At 39.7% G+C, this 1,790-nt stretch overlaps 1 protein-coding gene across 1 annotated transcript in view; it reads left to right on the forward strand.

Annotated features, from left to right (window-relative positions):
* Positions 1-1,790, forward strand: part of LOC105557175 — a 7,463-nt gene that overhangs the window by 2,763 nt on the left and 2,910 nt on the right. The window contains exons 2-3 of the mRNA XM_012004347.1: positions 5-286; positions 599-1,111. Coding sequence (XP_011859737.1) covers positions 5-286; positions 599-1,111 — 795 coding nt within the window. The remainder of the gene's footprint in view (positions 1-4; positions 287-598; positions 1,112-1,790) is intronic.

Consider the following 1,790-nt stretch of genomic DNA (forward strand, 5'->3'; position numbering starts at 1 on the left):
GTAGGTTCCATCAACATCAATTATCTTGGGCACAGAATAAACTTGCATATGGTAACAGACGACTTCCCTATATCACAAAATGGAATATTGGGCTCCGACTTCCTGCAAGACGCATCAAGAATAGACTTTTCGGAAAACTTAGTCATGTGGCAAGGCCACCCGATTTATTTCAATGATCGAGAAACAGCCGTTGTACCCGCGAGATCGAAGACAGTTCTCGCACTCCGCGTAATGAATAGAGATGTCAAAACCGGGTACATGCCACGTATTCAAGTGCACGACGACTGTAACGTCCCGCGAAAATTTTCCACTTTTATAATTATAACGCTTACCTCGAATATAATATTTTTATTTTTATTTTTTCCATTATGCGAGCAAATATATTCTATCATTTAAATACTAATCTAGGTATCATGACATTTAATATTCTGACTACATATAAGTAGTATTTAGCTATATAGGTAACGACATTCCTCGAATAAATTCTAGCTTCCATAATCATAGCATTTTGCCTTTATACATTTTATATATTATACATTTTATATAATTGTACTACTATACTCTATTACTTCATACAGACATATTTTATCACTTTTAGTATTAAGATATTGCAGAGTGTTATTTCTAGTCATTACTATAGTCCACCTCCAAAATCAGATGACGCTCCTTTATCACAATGTGATGCAGCAAAAGTGCACACTGGAAAGACAAGTCTTGACTAACACCCTGTCTTTTGCTACTCTGCAACCTGACGAGTTCGCATACAGGCTCATGAATGGACCCGGACATATGGCCGTCACCGCCGGAGAAGCCGTTCACGTCATCAAATATATACCAGTCGAGGTAACCGTCCGAAAGACCGACGAGTGCTACAACGAATTGCCAATCACCTTACGGAACGCATCCTTGTTCCTAACCCCGAAATCCCGCATTGTCACCCGCACTGGAAACGAGCGAGAATGCTCCACCGACTTACCTACTTTATACCATATTGAAAACACCTGGATCCAATTCACCCCAAAACCACAAGTCCTACAACTACCCCCACAGCAGATGAAGCCATTGACCAAGCTATCATGGAACCAAACCTGGCCCCCTGGCCATATCAGGAGTATACTCCGAAAATGACATAGAAAAATTGAGAGACCACATAATGTGTCCCGCGGAAAAACCCCAGGTTGACGAGCAGCCGTACGAGGAACTATCTCAATTGAGTCGGGCCTCATTGACGGTAAATATTCTCTTCTCGTAAAACTGACTCCTCGATTTAAAAAATTGTTTTCTGAATGTTTAGAAAGAGTAAAATATTGGTGCCCTCGTGAGTTTTCGCGAAAACCTACTTCGATTATAAAGTTTAAGAAATTTAAAGCTACTGAGCAACGGCAAATTTTATGTTACAGTGGTCCGGCAGTTTTTGCAGGCATTGTCCACCCATTGGTTTATTCGCATTTTATGCTTTTAAATCTGGGTATTCGCATTTTATGTAAACCTTCCGTCTCAGACTCGGATTTGTCCTTAGCTCATTCAGCATTATGCATTTTTATTAATCATGCTGAAAATATTTATGGGCCTCACTTTTTGACATATGTATAATACGCATTCCCTTTCGCATCTTGTCGAAGGTAAAACGTTTCGGTCCATTAGATGCTTTCTCTGCTGTTCCTTACGAAAATAATATGATGTATTTTCGTCGGTGTTGTAGGAAACCTAATCAGCACTTGCAGCAAATTGCTAATCGACGCATAGAATTTCAGCAACGAAATGCGACTAGGAAAAATGATAATGTTTCA

The sequence above is a fragment of the Vollenhovia emeryi genome, unplaced genomic scaffold (genome assembly GCF_000949405.1).
Source record: "Vollenhovia emeryi isolate VEMERY1.0 unplaced genomic scaffold, V.emery_V1.0 DF939584.1, whole genome shotgun sequence".
Taxonomy (NCBI): domain Eukaryota; kingdom Metazoa; phylum Arthropoda; class Insecta; order Hymenoptera; family Formicidae; genus Vollenhovia; species Vollenhovia emeryi.